Consider the following 1254-nt stretch of genomic DNA (forward strand, 5'->3'; position numbering starts at 1 on the left):
CATGTTCACTCTAGTTTTAGGATATTAAAACCATACAAGGTTAGTGAAATACATAAAGAAAAAAAATAGGGAAGTGATTTCTGCTTTATCTGCTTTTGGAATAAGATCATGAATGGTTTCCACAAACCATAGTAAAGGCAATTGGTAGTTAAATGTGGGAGTTCTTAGCAGTGCTGAAAATATGAAATTGGTAGGACTATGTATTCAAACCACTGATAGCTTGTTGAACCAGTGAGATCAGAAGAAATGCTGGTCTGGAGCTGGAGCTCTAACTAAATTATTTTATGTCAAACTGAGCAAGTCCTGAGTCTATGGACTCTGTCAAGAGGGTCACCACCAAAATCTCAACTCAAATCTGAAATCTGAATGAAGTCTTGTATCATTGGAGTATCAAAAAGCATTAATTTAAAAAAAGGATTTCATGGCTATGTTGAGGTATCATAAAGAAACCATGTATAATGGAAGGAAGATGGTGACATTTTGGAGAGCAGTGGCATGAAGCTTGGGTAGGGCATCAGTCATATTTTTTGGCATACCATTGGCAACATCATAATTGTTTCAAATGATGAGAATGAGATAGTGGCAAAACATTCTCAGAAAAAGAATGAATCAAGAGGGAAAAAACAAAAGCAAAACATTAAGGAGTTGGTGGTGGTATCAGATATCAAACAATTGCAAGAATGTGATTTTACCTAGGAATGATGAAATTCTAGCCTGCTTCTGCAACATTTCCTGCTCAAAGGGTATAAAAGTTGCTGTGCAGAAGGTGCCATACATACTCAAAGACCCTATCCTGAAAATCCATCCACCCAAGTGAATCCTGACACCATGTGCTACTACGGCAGCTACTATGGGGGCCTGGGCTATGGCTGTGGGTCTGGTTATGGCTGTGGATGTGGCTGCTTCCGTGGCCTAGGCTATGGCTGTGGAGGCTGTGGCTATGGAGGCCTGGGCTATGGAAGCTATGGCTATGGCTGCTGCCGTCCATCTTGCTATGGAAGGTATTATTCTTATGGCTTCTACTGAAAAATCCCTTGCTATTGGGCTGTCAAGGAATCTGTAATCCCAGAAGGATATCACCTTCTGTTTGTGTCTGCAGCTGAGCTACATTGGAAAGCTACCACAACAGGGTCTAGCAATCCCCATGGCATACTCAGAACAATGACCAAGAAGCAGCAGGACCCTTCCTTCTGGGAAATGATGCACACTCTCACCTGTCAGACTTCTCCAACAACTCCTTCCCAGCAAGTTGGC

The 1254-nt window shown here is 41.8% G+C and overlaps 1 protein-coding gene across 1 annotated transcript; it reads left to right on the forward strand.

Moving 5' to 3' along the window:
- The first annotated feature begins 828 nt into the window (after positions 1-828).
- On the forward strand, positions 829-1026 carry LOC127557863 (keratin-associated protein 20-2-like). Its single transcript, XM_051991149.1, has one exon. The coding sequence runs from the start codon at positions 829-831 to the stop codon at positions 1024-1026; it is 198 nt and encodes a 65-aa protein (XP_051847109.1).
- Positions 1027-1254: the final 228 nt, after the last annotated feature.

This window comes from Antechinus flavipes, chromosome 3 (assembly GCF_016432865.1).
Source record: "Antechinus flavipes isolate AdamAnt ecotype Samford, QLD, Australia chromosome 3, AdamAnt_v2, whole genome shotgun sequence".
Classification (NCBI taxonomy): domain Eukaryota; kingdom Metazoa; phylum Chordata; class Mammalia; order Dasyuromorphia; family Dasyuridae; genus Antechinus; species Antechinus flavipes.

What these genes read in the sequence shown, in the direction of transcription:
- LOC127557863 (XM_051991149.1), top strand. Translation starts at nt 829, where the DNA reads ATGTGCTACTACGGCAGCTACTATGGGGGCCTGGGCTATGGCTGTGGG.